Raw genomic sequence first — 20,235 nt, 5'->3', positions numbered from 1 at the left:
TACTGGTACTCTGAACTCGAGTACTCTGGCATTATCAGAATCGGTTTTCCCCTTTTTGTTATTTCGAGCTATTGATAAACAACTAAAAAATAAATATTTTTTTTATAAAATCTGGAAATACAGTCCTTGCCATTCTGAAACTTACATTTAGCAATATGAGGTTACAGGGTGTACACTCACAGCCATTTCTTTGGCCAGGTTATCTTGGCAATTTGCTGGTAGCAGAAATGGCTAAAACAGTTAGTAACTAGTAATGGTAACACTATAGCTTTAAATAATAAAAGGGGGAATATTTCCTTAGCACTGTTTGCCAGAGCAGGTGTGTTAATTGTGGTGTCCTGACAAAATTACTCTGTGTTTACACAATATAGCCTACCTACAGTTTCTCCTTACTCCAATTAGTAAGGTACTGTAATTTCCCACCTCTTTTTTTAATGTGTAGTGAAACTACTGACACATAATAGCACATCACATAGATACTGTAGGTGTCATGCTTCAGTAATGGTAAGGTGGATGTAAATCTCAAAGTTATATGTAAAACCCTTTGAAATTCTTTGAGATAAAAATATAAATTATAAATATAAAATGTACTGATTATCTGTTCCATGTTTATATCAGCCATGGAACAGATAAAGGGCAAAAAACATGACCTGAACTGTAAAATAAAACAAGGAATTTGGCTGCCTGCTTTCTGAAACACCACACATGGCACTGATATTAAGCACACTTTTGGCTCAAAAGCTCTTGTTGATCAATTTGTACAGTACATGAGCTGAACCTATTCTGTGCTTCCACTCATCCTGGCACTTTGCACAAGACAGAGATACACAGGGTTCCAAAATATATACATACTGTAAAATGCAATAGAAATGCAATAAATAAAGAGGAAGTTTTCAGAAATTAATTGATTACATTACTATTATTTTAAGAAATAATGATAATCTCTCATAGGCAACTGGTCTGATCTGTTTATTCTCCTGTACTTCTTTGAATTAATATGGTAGGAAGTGAATATTGTTAGGCAGTTTCTCATTTAGCTTAGGCTAAGCTTAGGCAACATAGATACTGTATATATGGAAGGAATTCAGCAAAGGGTCACTAGGAAGTGTACTATTTTTTGCAGCAGGAAACCCCACAGCTGGAGAATATTTTACATCTGGAATGCTTCCTTAATGCAAGGAGGATTTCTGACATAATTCAATGACAGACATCCTGAGGTAATCCAATTCATCAGGTTTCCCTAGTACTCTGAAATGAGCAAATACATAAAGTGTATTTGTAAGTATAGCATATATAGTATAAAGTACTGTTTATACTGTTTTCCCCATAAGAAATTGTCATAACCATATACAAGCACATACAGTATGGCTGTGACACAAATGTGGGATTTCTGAAATACTGCATTGGCCATTACAGCACTTTCACCCACCTTTCCATTAGGGGCAGATAGCAATGCTGTGAATATATATTAGGTCGGTTTATTGTTTTCTTAAGGTGCCCTTTCTTAGATATCGTTTTAAAGAAATAAAATATAAGTAAAATAACCTTCAAGTCTGGGTATTCAACTATATTTTCAGTTAATAATAAAAATTAATCAAATACTCTTCCACATCAGAAATATGTAAAGTCCCATCTTACCTCACACAAAAATTATTCAACATACTACCCATCCATTCTTTATTGTATCCACTTCTTCCAGTACAGGGTTGCAGGGGAGCAATGGACTCAAGGTGGGAAACACCCTGGATGGGACGCCAGTATAACACACCAGGACCAATTTTCCCAGAAGCCAATTGACAAACCAGTATGTTTTTGGACTGTGGGATGGGAACTCTCCCACATACGGAGAACATACCAACTCCATGCAGTTAGCACCCCAGGTTCAGAATTAACTCAGACCTCCAGGGCTGTGAGGCAGTAATGCTAAGAGAACTGCACCGCCGTGCCACTTCTAATAGATACTGTACATCAACCCAACTATAATTTTAAAAACTTTAGGCTGCGCAGAAATTTTACAGTATATACTCATCCTGGGGGAGCGCTCTTTGTAAAGCAGGTTTTATCGTAGTCTGTGATATTTTCCTCAGGGTACACAGTCCAAGATGTGCTCCCCAGATTTGCTAACGTCTCAATACTGCTCTATGTGTGTGTATGGACTGTCATCCAGTCCAAGTTGAAGTTCAGTGCTGCACCATGATATTCCAGTTAAGGCTCAATTCACTAAGAAACAATTGGTCTCAAATAGAAATTCTCCATTTTTAAAAGTAATAAAGTAAATTATTAAGACTTAGGAACATATTCTAATTCTAACCTTCTTTACACTGTATGTGGTATAGTTAAACAATAGTATACTGTATATTTTATTGGCTCTAGGTTTTTGCATTGCGGTTTTTATTAGGTTTTGTAAAAATAAGTTCAAAATTAAAAGAAATATTAATCCGCTAAGTCCCTATATATTTAAGTTTTTGGGTAAACTCTTCATAAAGTTTAAAGTTGTTATCAAAAATCAATGTTTAAGGTGATATTTTTCTCAATGTGTAAAAAAAGACGTGTGTAGATGTGTTTGCTCCTCTACTACATCTACGTTAAGGACGGGGCTGAAGTTGGCTTCTTATTTTCTTTCTTCTTCGATTTTCGTTCCACCTTAAATGTATGGAATATATTTCAGAAAATCGCAAACCAATTTTAAAAACTCACAATAACACGAATTTACACTGGGAAAAGGTGATTGCACTTTCTTTTTTTACTATGGCCCTCCCCTCCGATTATAAAATCGTCTCACAATACTGACACCGAGGTGTGAGAGACAATGTAACAGACTGTCAAAGTCCTGAAGTACAAGAAATTTTACTGTACCGTTTTTTAAATATGACCCTCTGAACATTGTCTGAACTTGTCTGTTACATTGTCTCTCATCTCCGTGTCAGAATTTTGAGGTTCATAGCAATAAGCAGAAAGTGCCATCCCCCTTTGCTCATCGGTTACCCACATATTCTCATACGCCATGTTCTAAATTTTCCATTTAATACTACTATATTAAAATTTCTAGTAAAATACAATACTTTGAGACTTTTAAAGATCAGAAGACAAGGTCGTGGTAAATTTGCAGAAAGTGCCAGTGAATTCACGTTTTGCCTTTGTCTTATTTACTCGTTGTCTAACATGCCAGTATGTGTTATTGTGAGTTTTGAAAATTGGTTTTCGATTTTCTGGAATGCAATTTGGACAGTCACTATTTACTTACATATTACCCTTTACTGAGGATATGCACAGTAATTCATCTGGATTAGTACATTTTAAAAAGACTGTAGTCATCTACAGGCGAAAGGCGACATAAGGTCACAGCAGCAGCATTTATGGTGGAACGAAAAACACGAATAAGAAGCTGGCGAATGAAGAAACCGAGTTCAGCCTCGTACGTTACGGTCTTTTGAAACAAATATATTTACAGGCGACAATAATAAATTAAGTGAATAAAATAAATAAATGAAGTAATTAAATAAATAGTAATAAATGAAAACAATAATGATTGAGTAAATAAATTACTTAACTTTGTTTAAGATTAAATTAAAAAAAGATCAATTCTCAGATCTGCCATTGCTGGCTCTAACGGCTGTTAGCAATGTATGTTCCGACTCAATGAACACGGGGATTTCCGCTCGCGCGTTTGCTCGCTACATCTTTGGTACTTGCTGATTTTAAAAAAAAACATCATTAGAAGAGTTGTTAATCCCCGCCATGACTAAGGTACAGAATTAATTAAATATAAAGCTGTTTTCTAAAACAGTCCTTAAAAAGCATAGAACCTAGGCTTTATTATTATTTTGTGCGACCATCGCATTGTAGATAAACGAATCGCACTAAATCAAAGAAGTGGCGAAATTAAGCTTTTGAACAACGCAGGAACAATTAGCGACTTATGTAGAAACAATGCCTTAAAAATATTATTAATATATACTGTATCTACATGCATCTCGAGAATGTAGTTTTTAATTAGGTGGTATTTGGTAATGTTTTGAAAAGCGTCGGTTCTCTTAAAAGTTTTGTAGTATTTTTGATAAATTTAAGAAATTACAGAAATATTCTATGGGTTTATGGTGGACAAAAAAACAGTGAATGAGGCAATAGTCTTAGATTTATCTAAATCTAAGGTGAAGCTTTAGACTGGACCCATCTCCATAGCACAAATATATCAATGACTAAAACTTAAACAAGTTTCTATAGATCTGTTCTCAATACTGTTGTACAGATGGGTTCTGAAGGTGCCAAAGGATTCCTGCTCACAAATGACAAAGAATGTGCTCTTTATGCTTTGGCTCCCAGCTCCATCTTCAGGCCTTGTGTTTCCTTCCTCTAAAGCAGGAAAGAAAGGCCCATCCCTTGACTCACATAGACTACTGAGTCCCACGTCACTCCTAACTCCTAAACCTTACCCCCTAAGACTATGACTGTGACTCCCAACCTCTGGTAATTAAAGGTCCATATTCAACTGGGGTTTGCAGAAACAAACACCAATATTCTATACCAGTGGAACATCCCAGATCAGCACTCCTATGGATTTGCTATAACAGGCTGTTAATGTAGAGAGATTTGTTGACCTAAAGTTTTGTTTTTAAGACTGTTTATTTGTTGCATTATTTATTATATTTACAGACTTTAATTTAAATTATGGTCCTTTTCTGGAAGAGATTTATTTTGATAATCCCTGATAAGCATCTGTCAATATGTTATAAACCTGTGTTTACATTCAGGAGCCCCAAACGTTTTAGTATGATATGGTTTCCATAACTGGTAGACAGTTTTAAAGGTTTTTATCAATACTAAGTTGCCATTTAAGAGTCCAAGGAAACACATCCTTCTGAGAAAGAACAAACTAAGTTATAGAACATGACCATGATGTGGTTAGATTTAGAGAAAGAAAGCGTTTTTCTAAAGTTTGTACAGTAGTTAGTGCTTGCATTTTACTCTTGATGTTGCAAAACATTACTGACAGAAAAAGGACTTGAATTGACAGAAAAAGATAAAAATAAAAAAACACCACTATACATGGGTTGTGAATGAAACTCCAATTAAGATTTAAACAAGAACGCAAATACATTTGTGTCCCCATTTATAAATCTGGTGGAACAAACAGAATAAACTGCATCATTAAAGGGTAAAACACCAGTGTCTGTAATAGGGATTTAGGGACTGTTGTATGGGAACCCAATCTCATATAGAGATTGCTAATCTGACATAATCGGTACAAAGGCTCACCCACTGAGGTACACCTCCCCCTAAGAAAGTGTGGAAATACCTACAAGTTTCTGAAATCAACTAAATGCAAGTTTAGCTGAGAAAAAAAATATAAGAAAATCAAAATAATATTAAATAAATTCAGTGCAGCTTTTTGGTACTTTTAGGAATAATCCTTCTGGATGCACATATTTGGAAAGCCCATAAAATACACATAAAAACAGTAGAGTACTCTATTTGATTAAAGCTTTCATAGTAGCTCTTATGGGGATTCTGATAAGTAGGCAAAGGTATTAGTTGTTATATTTTTGTTGTATAGTAGCCCTTGAGGTGAAGTATGTAGAAAGTCCACTAGAATCCAGCTTTCAAAATTCTCAAAATAAAAAAAAAATCTCAAACAGGCTTCAAAGACAAGAACTAAGAAAGAATCACATGTATGTAGACACAAAGTATGTTATTTTACAGAAGGTACCTGTAACATTACAGGAGGGGTGACATGGCTGAAGTAATACGAAGAATAGCAGCTCACCTGGACCAGCCTTTGAGCGACAGAGACCAGGAGCTCATTAATTTTATAAGGCAAAGGTTTTCCACAAATTTAAAAACAGGTGGGCATATTGTTCTTATTTTGTCTTCACATAAAATGTGTAGGATAAAACAGTACAGTACTCATTTTTTTTTTGGTTATACTTTTTCATACAAACTCTGTGACCTCTGTTTCATGATAGTCCATCATTTTTACACATACTTAAGTGATCATTTTTTAAATCCAGGTGGTTAGAAATTCATGTTCATGCCATAATCAAATCTAAAAAAGACAGAGTACCTTTTGTTATTTGGCCAAGAAATCCAAAATCTGAAAAGCAAACAAGGCTCAGAAGAAACACTATCCAATATTCAAAAGAAGATGGATTATAAAAGTGGAATTTTTAAAAACATAGTAGGTGGGTAAAACTGTAGAAGTTTTAGTTTATAATACATATTAATTTACAATGATTATTATAAGCATATATTTTAAAGAAATATTGTGTATTCAAAGATCAGGGCTATGTTCCGGTGAAGGTGACAACTAGAAATGACACTACATATATCCTTCCACATGAGCAACAGAAGAAGCAGAATTATGATAGGAGAAAAGATCTACTGAGCAATGGATTCTTCACTCCTGCTGATAAGTAATTTGTTAATATTGTTAACAAATATTGGTAATATATAATACTGTATGTAAGAAAAAGTTCTTCTTAACTTGCATTTCTTCAATTTTAGAATTTTTTACTTTAATAAGAACATTTAGTTGGCTTTTTGAATACTTGTGAATAATTTTACATTTTCCTCCTAGCTACTAAATCCTTTGTGGAAAAAAACCAAAAATATTGCTTATCACTTCTTATAAAATGGACAAATCAATTATTTTTATTATGTACGAAACAGTTTCTTAGTACTTTCTCAGTATAAAAAGATACTGTATGCTCACATTTTTCTAATATGTTGATATAAAACTAATATTTCCTCATTTACTGCACTGTGTTTCTCTTCTTCACTCTAAGAGCATATCAGAATGTTGGGACTGTAAGCCTGGACAATGTTGATTTCTTTTCCTACTGTCTGACCTTTGAGGATCAGGAGCAACTCAGGGTGAGAACTAAAAGGACCGATGCACCAAATTTCACTTGACAAAAGACAGGGCATGTGTAAAAACAGAGGTACTTTAGTTTTAGAATTAGTAAAGAAGAGCAAACCGTTCCTCTGAAGTGGTTTTCTCAAAACACTATATCTTGATTGATGTTTAATTAATGTCTTGTACATTTTATTCAAGATCGGAATGGAGCTGTCAAAAAGTATACAGGATAAAACCATGATTTCTAATATTCAGCTTAAACTATCTGTCTTTTAAGAAACAGGAAGCATCAAATGCTAAAATTGTAGATGTATGGATGAAGACACTTGAAAGTTTTGTGTTAATGGTCTTACATTAGTAGTAACATTAAATAATCCAAATCATCTTGAAATTTACATTCTTGTATCAAAATATCAAATCACATTGCACAAGTATGCAGTGGAAATGCTTAGTTGTTCAAGTATCCCCTAAGGTAAAATCCACATAGATTTAGATCAGGTAAAAGGTTGCTAAAATAGCTCTAGACTATGGATCTCAGGGAACATGTTTGAAACTGCTTTATTGTCAGTTTTTCAGTAAAAACTTCCTGTTCATTGCAAATGTCCATCTTTCTACAAAAACGCTAGGTGGGCCAAATGACCTTCTATTGTGTATAACATATCTCATTATACCAAACCAAAGTCTCATTGTGCAATCATGACTGAATTCCTAAACTGACTTTTTCACAATGAAAAAGGGTTTTGATATTCACACTATATGGCATCATCTTGGGTTTTTGTATACCAACCTTGGAAGGTTTCTTATCATTATCATTTCTTATCATTTGTGTACATGAAAACTTTATCTGACAAAAATCTATTTGTCAGATTTGACAGAATCTGTTGTATCCTTCTGAATTTCTGCTGTACATAGTTGATGAAAAAAAAAGGGGTATATTATATATGGGTTTATATAATATCGGTTTTTAAGGTATGTTAAATGTTATAATGTTTTCTGAGATATAATTCTGAAAGATGTAATTATCAAGAGTGTCTGAGAAATACAGATGAACAGAATTGCAACTGCAACATTATACATTGCATTGCAACATTCTACAACTTAATTGTATAATGGTAGCATGCCCAGAGGGGTTGGGCAGCCAGTTGACCTTGGACCCCTAGAGGTTTTTGTTCTCCTTACAGAAGAGCTTTTGGTTCCTCTCCTCCATTGTCTTCTGGCTTTTTCTCTTTCTGTATTGTAAAGTCATATACTGTCACACAGCTTTGTTAGGTGCCTTGGGGCAACCTTGTTGTGAAAGGTGCTATATAAAAATAAATTGAATTGAACTGAGGGACAACAGGAGCTGCCTTTACCTTCTTTTCTGCCATGGACTGAGTCAATCCTGCCAGACTCTCAGATTGCGCAGTCAGTCAGTGTGACTATTATGTATTTTAGTGTAACAATGTGGGATTAAGATTTCTCCAGGACCAATCCTCTTCTTGTTGTTAATGTTTATATATTTGTTTTAAAAAACAAAACAGAAACAGCTTGAAAAGAAATATGTCAAGACAGCAGGCGGTTCTGTGACCTTGAGCAAATTTAGCCAAGAGAAAGACAAAAAGGTAAGGGAAAAGGGGTAATATTTTTATTCTACAAAGAAAATTAAAAAATTTTAATATGAAAATCTACATGTCACGTACAGTATATAAGTTTGCAGGTGAGTCATTGTTTTGCTGGGAACTGAGAAATCTTTGGCAGATTAATCCCCTGGTGGCACTATACCCATTACCACCAGCTGTATAACCCTGCAACTCACAACTGGCAACCCACTGAAGTGAAGCAGGTGTAACCTTGGCCAGTACCTAGATGGAAGACCTCCTGGAAACGCTAAGGTTACTGCTGGAAAAGGTGTCAGTGGGACCAGTACAGAGAACACGTCCTGCGGTTTTTGTGTGTCTTAATGTCCCAGGACTCCCCTCCACCACCAATGTGCAGCATCCAATGATGAGTGAATGATGCAACGGCAGCCATAGTGTGCCAGAATGCTCAACACCCATCAATTATCAACGGGGAGAACAGAGCAATGATGCCAATTCATAGATGGGGATTATTAGGGTTATTATGGGAATTATTAGGCCAATGGAAAATTTGGCCAGGATACCGGGGTAACACACCTACTGTACTCTTTTCGAAAAACACCCTGGGACTTTTAATGATGACAGAGAGTCAGAACCTTGGTTTTATTCCTCATCTGAAGGACGGTGCCATTTTGCAGTATAGTGTCCCCGTCACTATACCCAGGCATTAGGACCCATACAGACCAAAGGGTGAGTGCCCCCTACTGGCCCCATTGACACCACTTCCAGCAGCAACCTTAGTTTTTTTCCAGGAGGACTCCCATCCAGCCACTGACCAGGCTCACAGCTGCTTCGCTTCAGTGGGTTGCCAGTTGTGTGATGCAGGGTGATATGGATTATTATTATTATTATTATTATTATTATTATTATTATTATTAACAGGATGAAAAAGTCAAACCTCCTACCAAGATGATTCACTCGCAGGCCAGCAACGGTTTCTTCTTTCTGAAAACTTATTTGGAGGAGATGGTTTGGATGAAGCATGCCTTACACACAGGACGACCTCTGGCAGTATGCTTAAGAACCCTGGTGTGGATGTTTTAGATGGTTGCAACATTTCTAAAAAAAACTGATGTAGTCCTTATTTCTGAAAATCTGATGGAGATGGTTTGGATGAAGCAAGAGTGGTTTGGAATTTGTAGTTTCAAAATGTTAGAAAATCCATAATGACTTGTGCAATGAGGTTTGAAATGTCTTACTTTATTGTTATATAAGTCATACAGTATATAGAAAGTATGAAGATAGGTATTAGCAAGTTCTATAATATTATTTTTTTACTTAAAAAGGCAAATCCATCATTTTCAGCAAAGAAGATTTTGCCCTCCAAAACACCCAGTGAACTGAATTTGTCAGGTTTGTAAATTGACAGGAAATCCTTAATACCATAGCTGTATTACCATTTCAAAATATTAACTCAATTTCGATATATACTGTACACTCAGAAGTAAAAGTATAAGGATAATAGTAGAACTGAAGAGTCACTTCTATTCACACTACAATAGGATAACAGTTGTGGTAAAAGGTATAGGGATACAAATCACTCTTTACTTTTGTTAGCTCTGTGATATGGATAGTACACAGTAAATCCATTGTCTTAAAATCCCCAGGTTTACTAGGTTATGTTTATAATCTGGTTCATTTCCAAGCCTCAGAAGACCAATTACATGTGGTTTACCTCTCTACAGGTCTAAAGTCTAAAGACTCTGGGAAGACATGCACTATGTCAATTAATACACAAGCAATTGACCCTGAGGAGGAGTACAGACTTAGGTAATGACTTAAAATTATTATACTGGATAAAATGTAATAAATATAAACAAATACATGTGATAAATGTGTAGTCTTTATTTTTTGCTCATGATAACACTGCCACATTATTGAATTGTTGTAGTATTTGCAGTACGTGCATCCATATTCCCTGCATTCTATGAAGAGGACAAACACCGTAAAATACTGTATGGACATGGATAGAAATGCTCTATCGTTTATGTTCTATCATAATATAAAGAAGTCCACGCTCTTATATTATCAGATGTATAATCTATGCCTCATTGAACTGCCATGTTTAACTGCTGTATGTGCATATAGGAATGTGTTGATTAGAAAACAGGAGCATGTTGCAGAGAAGCTCCAGTGGATTTACATGATGCTATGTGGGATAACAAACATGAAGAACAGAGACCTGAAGACTATGGTGAGTTGGGTATTCAGATTGAACTTAGATCCTTATCCATTAGGAGCAGATCAAGGGTTCTTAATGATCTGCATTCATCTATAAAGTAACCTACAGCATGAAAGTCTTGATCAGAGGTGTCTTGTACACATTACAATCTTATTATCCCTGCATATAGCAATGAAACACTGCTGATTGTCCTGTATCTTCTACACATCTTTTACTCAGGTCTCTTGAGGTATAAAGTACAATACTGTACAGTATATATTTGTGCATTTTTAAAAAAAATATGTATATTCATAAATATAATTCTTACACCAGCTGTTTTTTAATTTTTAAAAAAGTTGCATATAATTTGTGTATAGTGTACTGTATCACGCAAGATTAATATAATTTATCACAGAAACCTGGCAGGTAAATCTTATATTCAAAATAAAAAACATACAATAGCTTCCAAGCACACTATCATTCTTAGTGTCTAAAACATCTAGGCATAGAAAATTCCTTTAATAGTCATAAAAAGTGATGTACACATTTTACATTTATCAATATAAGTGCTCAATATTTTTTTCTAGGTCCCTCTCTCTCCTGCGTATGTAAAAGTCATAATGAAAGAAACCGAGATTCTTCCTAGAAGCTCAGCAAGGTAACTAGATAACAGATTAACTTTTCTAAATGATGGTTATCTCAAGTAAGATATTAAAATCAGAACTGCTGCACAGACCTCACGATCAGCATATTGTCCTTTATGCAATTTATCTTATAACTGGATTATAGCAGAACTTCAACCCATGAGCCAAGAGCAAATTCCACATTAATGTTAGCTTAGAAGCCTCTTGGCTTGTTCACAAGAAAACTGTCATCAAGCACTGTTTTGGTACTTCCTTTTGGTGGATGTGTTGAACATTATCCTCTGTGGAAACTAGTTAACTTGCAACTGGTTTCTTTGGATTTCAGCTCTATTCCTCCACCAAATACCAAAAGACAGCAAAGGTCAATTTCCCTGGCATCTGAAGACAGCCAGAGTATCACTCCAGATATATGGGAAACGTTCATCCATCATGATTCAGGTAAGAGTGGATGTTGTCACTCAAATTATTCACCTGTACATCAAGGCAGTTAGAGTGTTCCATGTTTGGTAGAACCTTCATTAAAACCTCACTGCACCAGTTCAATTAATTTTCACAGGTAATACATTCATATGTTCCTCTCGGGACAAGAACAGCAGCTACTTATCTCCAATTAGGGAAATGTGATTTTTAAATGACTTTTTAAATGCATTCACAAAAAGCAAATGAGCTAATGTCACTGTAAGGTGACCTTTCAAACAAGAACTATTTCTGCCTCGTACATGACTATGCCACCTATCAATTATAAAGAGTGCTGGGGCCCTTACTTCATTGCTACAGGTTCTTTTCATCTCCCAGAATCACCAGACCTACTAAAGTGCCATTTTTGTTAACAACATTCAATACATTCCACTCAACACAGAGTACAATATAATAAAAACTCAACAGTAAAAGACACTCATTCCAGAGTGGCTGCAAGAACCACTTTGGACCTCAGTTGCTCAACAAATGTCCCAAAATTATGCAGTCCTGTAGTTCTGGACTCTGTGAAGTTCCTTAGGTATGTTTTCCAATCCTGGACATCCCGAACCATGTATCCCTGGTTGAGAAAAGATGATGCCAGGGTCTTCTTCCACTGCTCCCACGCCCTGTTGTCTAAGTTCTTTCCTGCATCCAAGTGCCGCAATCTGCCCTGGAAAACGTACTTCTTCCAAAGGTCCCAGCCTTTGGGACCCTTTCATAAAAGAGGCTCCTGACTCTTCCCCTCTAGGTGGGAAGTTTGCGTGGGCAGAGCCAGCTGCCCGTGGTTCCTTCAGCAAGGTGCTGTCCAGATATGGCCAAGTGTATGTTTTATATGGCCAAGTGATGTACAGTATTGTTCCATCTCATCCTCTTTTCAGGCCCCCCTTTCAACCACAGGTCCAGTCAAACCTGTTTGCAACCCCACACATTACTCATGAATGGTGTGGCAATTGCTTGGCGCTTATGATAAGAGGAAATGCAGCCATCACTGACGTGTCACTAGCCCTTCAAGGCAATTCACATCCATACCACCCTCAGCTCCTGGCATTCACACACCTACCAAAAACGTTTGGGCATTACAATGCAATTCATACTGTAATTCAATTTACCATCAGAAAATCTGGCCAAACGTTAGAGCCTTTTAATATAGAGTAATTTTCAAAAGATACTTGAATACTAAATAAGTATTGTATATAACGGATTGTTCCAATTAACAGGTTCAAACTAGGAGGCACAGTGCAGTAGTAACAGCCTTACTCTCAAGATAAGACAAGATGTTTATAGCCCAATTCCAGTCAAATTCCAATCAATTCCAGATACACAGGCTTTATATTATGATTGCTGAGCAGGAATAGTTCAAAAAGGAATAACTATCTCCACCAGCTCATCATCATGAGTTTAAGAAGAAAATAAAATATTAATAATATATAAAATAATTAAACTGTTTTTATAATCACGTTAATAATTGTCCAACTGTATTCATTTTGTTGATAAGGTAAAATTAGAATTTGGAGAGCTTGTTGCTTCTCTTGCTACAGAATTCTTTTACATACTCTCTGAGCCTAGAGTTTCTTGAGCCCTAGTTCATTTCCTTGCAGCTCAGACAGTGGGTTTGTAGTCATATGGTTGGTTAACTTGTCAGGATGCCAGGCACTGAGTGAGAAAGAGAATTTCCACTGTTGTGTTCACCTCTTACAATATGTGTTCCTCACCTTGGAATTGCCAACCAAAGGACACTGAGCTGCTGGGCACTTAATCTGTGGTATATCAAAGATGGACCCACTTTATAATGTCCTGGTTTCTTGCTATATATTGTTACATATTCATGCTAATTCTAATAGAACAGAAAAAAACCTCCTATTACTGTATATGTTTATATATTTAATATGTGCAGCACACACATTCAGTATAAAAGTTTGTGAACTAAATGCATTCATATTTGAAAATAAATGCTCATGCTTCAACATAGATTAGAACTAATAAAAAGTAAGATAAAGTTATGAAGATGAGGAAATACAGTATTTATCTGTGGTTAAAACTGGGGTTAATCCCCACTTTTAGAATATTCAGGCATAATCCCACAGTTCAGCTTGACACCATGGCTCCTCAGCCAAGCACGGACATCAAATGTCTGGCAGAATTACTATTGCAGCAACACCATTAGTGTCCTGTCAGAATATGCATCTTAATGCCTACATTTTCTTGACTTTTACAGAAATAAAATCAGCTTCCACAAGATATGCAGGGTAAGGCTTTCTAAAACTTATTAAATAATAAGACATCATTTAAAAATCAACATTATTCAAAATACAAATGTTAAAAAACTGAAAGGCCTAGACAATAGAAAGGCTGTTTCAGGGTTTTTCTTTGGAATAAAGCAGATCAGATCCTGTTCTCCTAGGACTTCTTCTACAGAAGCAGATATTACCTCTGTACACTAAATTAAAAGAAGTGTGAACAAAGCAGACTGTTTGAAATAATTAAAACTGTTAAAGCATCTTGAATTCAATAGAACAACATCAATTCATAAAATGAAAAACAAATCCAATAGGTGTCTTATGGGTCATCCATTTCAGGTACAGACAGTTATTACTTGGGCCCAGGAGGAAGGCAGGACTTCGGGAACTGGAGACAGATGCCAGTGATTTGCCCCCATGGCTAATGCTGCTACTGGATGAGACCAGTTAGTTTCCGTGAAGGACATGTTTTCAGGGTGTCTCACTGCCTTACATCACATTGACAGACTGGCAAAGTTTGCATGAATTTTAGAGTAGAAACTAATAGTTGAGTATTGGCAGGGAAAAAAATGTTTAGAGCCAGTGGGAGACAAGCCAGGTTCACTCTGGTACAGTACAAGTACAAGAACGTGATCAAGGTAATGGAAAAGGTGGACCGTGTCATCTGATACCTTCTTAAACACTGTGCACTATGAGCTTTGTCATGCACTATTTTTACGCAGGTACAAATGCTGCTCTCACAACTGAAATAATGGACATAAGCAGGGTAATTGTGTTGACTTTCTGTGAAGTCACCATTGTGAAGACGTAGAGGGACACATTATTAAGCTTTGTTTCTAGATGTCTGTTTGTTCCACCTTTACAGAACATGCAATTGAAAATGTTAGAATAGAAGATCTCAACAAAACACTGTAGAGAGACAATATGAAAAAAACACTTAAATTGTTAAATTGTTACCAAAAATCTACAGGTCTGAATTTCCATTAGTGGAAAAAACAACAATAACATGTAAATATCCAGGCATAAAGATGAATAAGTCTGGTCCAGTACAGTGCTATGCAGTGCTGAATAAATGAGTATTTACTTCTAATTCATTTGCTTATATTTTTTGCTTTTCTTTATTACTAAAGCTAAATACGATATTGAGCACATGGTATTTAAAAATGTATGTTTTGCTAAATTGGAGTACGATCAGAATGGTTATATGCTTTGTTTTTCTTTTTACAGCTTCCCATGAAACTATTCCACAGAAGTGAGTACCTATAATTTTAAGCATTGTTTTTTCAGGGGGATTAATAATCAGCAATTCATAATAATTGAATCTAAAATTCTCAGGAATCCCCTTGGCGGGTATTACCTGAATGTTGTAAATTAACACCAAATTAAAGCTATTTCATGTCAAACAGAAACAGACAAAAGTAGATGCATTGTTAAATGCTACATGAGTCTTTATGTTGAATCAGTTCTTAAAAAAGCAAGTTGGAAGCATTTTTAAAGTAATTTTAAGGATTTTTAATGCTTTTTTATTTTTTTATTTTTACCACAGCATTTTTTATGCTTTTTTATTTTTATTTGGTAGGTTGGTTCTTATCTTTTTAAGCATAAGATAAATCAGAGCTGTATTCAGTGTTAGGAGAACTTAATTGTGGAGGTAATATTACTAAACATATTAAATAAAGTAGGTGAGAGAAGATTCCAAAAATGTTTTAAATTTCAGCTGGAAAACCATCCAATCCTGGTGATTTTCCATTAGACATGCTGAATAAATCTTTCTACATTTCAGTCAGTGAGAGAGGAGAATCTGTTTGACTCTTCAGCTGAAGGAGAATAAAACAGTAGGGAGTTTAACAGCCTTCAGGAATGATTGTGTATCTACATCATTAGCACAAGATCAGTACTATGATGATTAGAATTAAACTGTAAAAGTTGAATTAATCTCATATTGATTATCAATTAATAATTAGTTATGTAGGAAATAACATTTCTTTCCACGTTCCTCTTAAATTGCTGGGCCAACATTTGGCCGTTTTTTTTACCCTCTTCAAACTGCATAAAGCGATTTCTTTGGAGTAAAAAAATTAGTTTCTTCAGTTAATTTAGCATTTTATTTATATCTGGTTCTCAAAACATTAGCATACTGTAGTTCTCCTTTGTGGTACACTTTACATGTATTTTCTCCCTATCTAAAAGTTTCTTTTCTAGATCAAAATATTGTTTCCTTTTTTACTTTTATTAAAACAAGACAAAATAAAGATTTAATAGTTTATTATTGAATACTTGAATACTTAAGAATACTACAGATGTCATCATAGTCCCCTGCTCAAAACAAACCTCTTTTAGTAGACATTGCTTTAAAGCTACCTTTAAAACTACCTAATATGTACAATTAAAACTGCCTACAGTATGAAACTGATTTCTCACGTCTGGCTTTATTCCAAATAGCAATATTCTGTTGCAATGTGGTGAGCAAAATTGATCACAATTGTTTTGCTGTGGTTTTTATGATATGTCATTATCTACATTAAACAACACCTGTCATGTTTTCACCCAGTGTAGAAGTGAACTTACTATAAATATTTTTTAAATTACCTTTTAAATTAAATTTTAATTACCGCTTTTAACAGCAAATAACATTTACTAATCCTTGTCTTTTACTTTACTAAACTAAGAGTAGTGATCAATACAGATCCCTGGGTGTGACAGAGGAGCCTGTCACAAGGTACAGATAGCACCGGAAATACACTATTCATACACCTTCCATTGAGCGGTTGCTAGATAAGTTCCTGAGGGTGCGAACTCAGGGCTTGACTAGTAACTGCTATTACTTAATCTCATATACATTCACATACATAAAATACATCCTTAAATACAGGTATGAGCGAGTATTGTGGTGTGAATGGAGAGCGCTCTCAAAACGGATGATACTCACTGTTTGTTTGGTGTAGGTACTACCGGCGTGGATCAGCCTATGGTGGCCTCAGAAGGCCAAACCTAACCCCCCTTTTCAAGGTTTATTTATGGAGATGGGAAAAACCACATGCATTGAATTGGAGAAATGGTTTGTTCCAGAGGGGGAGGGGCTTACATGCTATTTAAGCTGGCTCCTCAGCCTAAGAGGGAGTTGGTTGTTGGTATGTCAGGTAGTGTGACTGAAAACAGAGAGAAAGCAATAAGAAAAGGAAGATTTATTTTTATTTGAAGAATTCGTTTTGTTTCTTTTTTGGGGTTTTGTTTTCTGGTGTGGGGGACTGAGAGCACTGTAAATAAACTGCACTTATTTTACTTGAGTGCTTTTGCAGCGGAGCCATTCTGTTATAAAATTGACCTACTTTGGCCTTCCTCAGGCCATTGTGTGACACTGGGGTACTCCACTAATTACATTACCTAATATAAATATTTACCCTTTATCTGTCCTCTGATTTCTTTCTGTTCACCTGTTTTCAAGTCCAAATACAGTGGTGTGAAAAAGTAAGTACACCCCATGAAAAGGTTTGTCTTTTTTTACATTTCTGGACAAAAGGATATTTGATCGTCATTTCAACATTACTGATAGATAAAGGTGATTTTATTTTTAACATTGAAAAATCACATTTTGCACTCATTTGTACAATCTAAATCAACAGAAATGCAATTTCCTTGTGGGGAAAAGTTAGTACACCCCTACCTTTATCATTGCATGAAATGCCTAAAAATAAGAATCAGGTGCACCAAAATAGGTGCAAATGACTAGAACATCATTAGAGAGTAACTTGGAGGTTTATGGAATGGCCAAGTCAAAGCCCAGATCTTAACCCCATAGAAATGATGTGGTGGGGACTTGAAACGGGCAGTACATGCAAGAAAGCCCTAAAGCATCACACAGTTGAAGGAGTTCTGTAGGGAGAAGTGGGCAAAAGTGTATCTACTGTAAGTCGATGTACAGTAGGAGACTGATAGACACCAGAAGAAATGCCTACAAGAAGTGATTTCTGCCAAAGGGGGCAACACCAGCTATTGAAGTCAAAGGGGTGTACTTATTTTTTCCACAGCAGACAATTGCATTTCTGACTTTTTTGTTGAAAATTCTTTGCAATCAAAGAAAATTCAATGTTATTTGTAAATTTGATCACCTTGATCTATCAGTATTGTTGAAATGAAGATCAAATATCCATACATACAGATATGTTCAAAAACACACACCTCTTCATGGGGTGTACTTACTTTTTCACAGTACTGTATATGCATATGCCTACTACATGGAATTTTAGAATGTTGAATCTGACTCATTTATTATGATTCCACAGAGAGCTCTTTCATTTTTCTGCCAAGAGCACATTAATTGCTGTAGAGTTTTAATCCCTGTGCTTTATTATTTCTAAAAACAGATATTCCCTTCTAATGGTTATTAATTTTTATTCATCATTATTTTATGTTATATTTATTCATCAGACAAAAGAATAAAACTGATATACTACAACGAGTGAAGACAGAGTTTTTGGAAGTAAAAAATTCTACAAATAACCTTATTGAGACTGGTATCATTGAGAAAAGAAAGTAAGTTTGCAAAACATAATTCACTGCTTACCGAAACTATATAATACTGCAAGAAATCATATTGTTTTTTGTCTTCCTTTAGTTTAGTAAAATTAATGTTACTAAACACATTTGCCCAGTTTTTCTTCTGTATTATTTTAAATATTGACATTTCTTCAACACCCTATACCAATGAAGTTTTAGCATTCTTAGAGCTCTATGTATATTAATAGTATATTAATACTAGCATTATTTTTTCAGAAACCGTGAAGTCAGAATTAAAACTCTACTTAATGCTTTAATGGCATCAAAAAATAAGACTAGTCTGTCTTTACTTCTGTTACAATTAAAGCATGGACTGAGAGAGCCCAAGTCTTGCAGCGTCTTTTGGTAAGCATACAATGTCTTTCATTCCCTATAATTCCCTATAATAAAATAGTCCTTTAACTAACTAAAGAAAAACTTTTTTTCTAAATAAAAGGAAATGTTATTGTTATACTTTTTTCTAATGATGAAAAAACATAATTACAGAAAATATTTCAGTGTTTGTGGGTGTTTTAGAGCAGCTCTATTGATTTTCAAAAGTTATAGCATGATAACAGCTCTCTTCCTTGCAGGTTGGCAATGCTGAAGAAAGAAGCTACTGAACTGGTCGGTGAAACAGATCAAAGACTTAGTGCCACATTAGAGAAACTCAGCCAGTTTCACACCTTTTCTAGCCAAGCTGTGCCATATTCCAAGGTAGTGCAAAAATCTCAGTCACATTTTAAAATTTCTATGAAGATGTATTATGTGAAAAAATGTTTAAAACACTTAAGATGGACTGTAGATTGTAAAATGATTTTCTTTGTCATTTCAGGAGAAAATGTGCCTGCTTACACTTTCACTTCCTTCTGATAAGCTTCTCCGGCCTGCAGTCCAGGACGCCCTATTATTTCTGACTGAAAATGTCATCCAGCTGCTGCCCAGGCACCTAAAGCACTGGTACCAATATCGGAAACTTCCGTTCTCTTCTTATAGTTAAATCACTTGAATATGTAGCATCTTGCTGTCACTTACAGCTCATTTTCAGGGTGTCGCTAATGTGGAAATGTATTGTGTTGTTCCATGTGTGTTATTTAAAAAGAATAACCTGAAGCAAGGTAACTTTGTCTTAACTTTTTCTTTGTTTGTTTTTATATATATCAAACTCTTTAACAAGGTTATATTTTCATAATAGAGGAACAGGTAAGTTCCTAAAAACTAGAATTTCCTATCTGCTCTTGTATATTCAGTAAGTGTACCATATATACTGGATCAATGGATCAATGGACAAGACAGCTTCTCAGCAAAAAAAGGACAAGCAAAAGTGTCCAGATCCACTGCAATGCATGGTTTAAAGTTTTAGAGACACAGAGGTGCACAGTAAAGGCAAGAAGGGAATTGCACAAGCTCACTTGAGCCAAGCGGGCTAGGTTCGTAGCACAAGAAATTCACATTTCAAATGGTAAAAATGGGCAAATCCGGAGACATATTCAGGGTGGAGCTAGGGTCAGGTATGTAGGAAAAATCACAAGTGAGAACACAGGAACTTGGGAACAAAACTAGGTCAGACCTAAACACAATGGCAAAAACCCCATACCAGAGCCCAGAGCATTGTCAGAGGAGACATAAAATATCCGGAATCACCTGAGGCAAGCTTGATTATTGCCCACAGGCTTCAGTCAGATATTGTATCAATGACAACCAGCACTAACTGACAGGTGGCTAGGGG

At 35.4% G+C, this 20,235-nt stretch overlaps 2 protein-coding genes across 2 annotated transcripts; both read left to right on the top strand.

The window, feature by feature from the left end:
• Nucleotides 1-5,731: 5,731 nt before the first annotated feature.
• On the top strand, nucleotides 5,732-13,983 carry LOC148832867 (uncharacterized). The gene is made up of 11 exons (XM_088918299.1): nucleotides 5,732-5,843; nucleotides 6,275-6,410; nucleotides 6,783-6,870; nucleotides 8,374-8,454; nucleotides 9,352-9,480; nucleotides 9,756-9,822; nucleotides 10,155-10,239; nucleotides 10,558-10,663; nucleotides 11,218-11,288; nucleotides 11,600-11,712; nucleotides 13,949-13,983. Exons 1-11 carry the CDS (start codon nucleotides 5,732-5,734, stop codon nucleotides 13,981-13,983), a joined length of 1,023 nt encoding a protein of 340 aa, XP_088774425.1.
• Nucleotides 13,984-14,264: 281 nt separating this feature from the next.
• On the top strand, nucleotides 14,265-19,506 carry LOC148832866 (uncharacterized). Its single transcript, XM_088918155.1, has 7 exons — nucleotides 14,265-14,284; nucleotides 14,337-14,416; nucleotides 15,198-15,222; nucleotides 18,399-18,503; nucleotides 18,744-18,872; nucleotides 19,100-19,223; nucleotides 19,342-19,506. Exons 1-7 carry the CDS (start codon nucleotides 14,265-14,267, stop codon nucleotides 19,504-19,506), a joined length of 648 nt encoding a protein of 215 aa, XP_088774281.1.
• The last annotated feature ends 729 nt before the right edge of the window (nucleotides 19,507-20,235 follow it).

Source organism: Atractosteus spatula, chromosome 6, assembly GCF_055471065.1.
Source record: "Atractosteus spatula isolate fAtrSpa1 chromosome 6, fAtrSpa1.hap1, whole genome shotgun sequence".
NCBI lineage: Eukaryota > Metazoa > Chordata > Actinopteri > Semionotiformes > Lepisosteidae > Atractosteus > Atractosteus spatula.
The sequence above is the reverse complement of the archived record's forward strand: the minus strand, read 5'-3'. Positions and strand labels throughout refer to the sequence as shown.

Excerpts from the sequence above, each read along its gene's own strand:
- LOC148832867 (XM_088918299.1), top strand. The coding sequence starts at position 5,732 with ATGGCTGAAGTAATACGAAGAATAGCAGCTCACCTGGACCAGCCTTTG. Across the intron at positions 11,289-11,599 it reads CTTCCTAGAAGCTCAGCAAG|CTCTATTCCTCCACCAAATA; the intron begins GTAACTAGATAA and ends TTTGGATTTCAG. Across the intron at positions 11,713-13,948 it reads GTTCATCCATCATGATTCAG|AAATAAAATCAGCTTCCACA; the intron begins GTAAGAGTGGAT and ends TGACTTTTACAG.
- LOC148832866 (XM_088918155.1), top strand. The coding sequence starts at position 14,265 with ATGAAAAACAAATCCAATAG. Across the intron at positions 14,285-14,336 it reads ATGAAAAACAAATCCAATAG|GAGGAAGGCAGGACTTCGGG; the intron begins GTGTCTTATGGG and ends ACTTGGGCCCAG. Across the intron at positions 15,223-18,398 it reads CATGAAACTATTCCACAGAA|ACAAAAGAATAAAACTGATA; the intron begins GTGAGTACCTAT and ends TTTATTCATCAG.